This window comes from Trypanosoma cruzi, genomic scaffold (genome assembly GCF_000209065.1).
Source record: "Trypanosoma cruzi strain CL Brener 1047053516569 genomic scaffold, whole genome shotgun sequence".
In the NCBI taxonomy this organism is placed as follows: domain Eukaryota; phylum Euglenozoa; class Kinetoplastea; order Trypanosomatida; family Trypanosomatidae; genus Trypanosoma; species Trypanosoma cruzi.
In genome coordinates this window covers 96,391-97,588 of record NW_001849511.1, presented here as the reverse complement: position 1 = coordinate 97,588, position 1,198 = coordinate 96,391, and the positions used below count along the sequence as shown (strand labels likewise).

The window sequence follows — 1,198 nt, the reverse complement described above, 5'->3', positions numbered from 1 at the left end:
GCCGCACCACCCGCCACAAACTCGACTTCCAAAGGCAAGTATAGAAATATATTTTCCCCGGAACTTTACCAACTGAAGCAAACACTTGGAATGGACGGCATACTTGCATTGCGTCGATTTATTGGTCGTGCGATGAAGCGTCAGCACGACCCGTTGCCCACGACACCATCCATTGTCCTTAACATGAGACGAGACCAACAGGAGGCATGTGGCATTTGTAGGGGTGAGGCGACGCAGGTACCGTGGCTTCATCTAATCAAGGCAAAGGTGTCGACGGTGACGGGGACAGTTCTGGGAATATCCTCCGACGAGGCACCGACGATCTCAGCCATGCGGGAGGCGATTCAGCTTGTGTGGCGCATTTGGGGTCATTTGGTCAAAGATCTCCGCGTACACGGAGATCTCGATTACATGTATCTGTCCGTCTGGCCGCAGATGGAGACAAATGTGGATATGTCGCAGAGCAGCATAACTTGCGATGAACGTCCCGGGAAGGCACTGGAGGGGATCGTTCATCCGCAGGACACAAAACAAGGTGTGCCGCAGCAGAAGAAGCAACAGGCTGTGAATTCCATTCGTTGCATAGGGGATGCGGTGAACGGCCTGATGGAGGGAGACAGCTCCATATGGAAGGGATTCAATTCACGTAAATTGCAAACGAAGAGTATCATTGTTCCGACGGATTTTGTTGTTGTGGAGTGTACACTTGAGAAAAAAGGCCTGCCACACCGTATAGTGGTGGAGGACGTTGTGGAAAGCCTCACTGAACTTCAACGACAGGCGATGGAGATGCAGCGAATTGCGATTGTTCAAGCAAGAGACGCAGAAGAGAAAGTGGAACCACAGACGGATGCCGGGAGTGGCGGGCTACGGCCCGTATTGTATGCTCCGAAGGTTTTTGTATCACACGCAGGTGTCATTGACGCAGCTGCGCATAGTTTTCAGCGCATTCGCATTCGTGGGAGTTGTATTGCCCACGTCGAGTCACTTGCACGCGCTCTTGAAACCGGTGAGCATTTCACGGAGCGCGAAGGACTAGAACCGATGTATGGCAATAACCCCGGTTCTCTCATTAGTGCCAGGAACATGCATGATGCTGAGAACGCATCCTTGCTGCTCCCACCAAACCTTTCCTTCTGTCCTAGACACCATGTTAACTCAACGCACGCCACGGACAGTCAATTGCTTGGACATCGTG

At 52.2% G+C, this 1,198-nt stretch overlaps 1 protein-coding gene across 1 annotated transcript, besides 1 other annotated feature; it reads left to right on the top strand.

The window, feature by feature from the left end:
* Tc00.1047053474887.9 (hypothetical protein, conserved) lies at positions 1 to 1,198 on the top strand (the record flags this gene model as incomplete). The annotated part of the gene is made up of 1 exon (XM_797100.1): positions 1 to 1,198. A coding segment is annotated over one exon (1,198 nt), but the record flags the coding sequence as incomplete, so codon positions are not given.
* Positions 1 to 1,198: a sequence feature (heterozygous, non-Esmeraldo-like haplotype).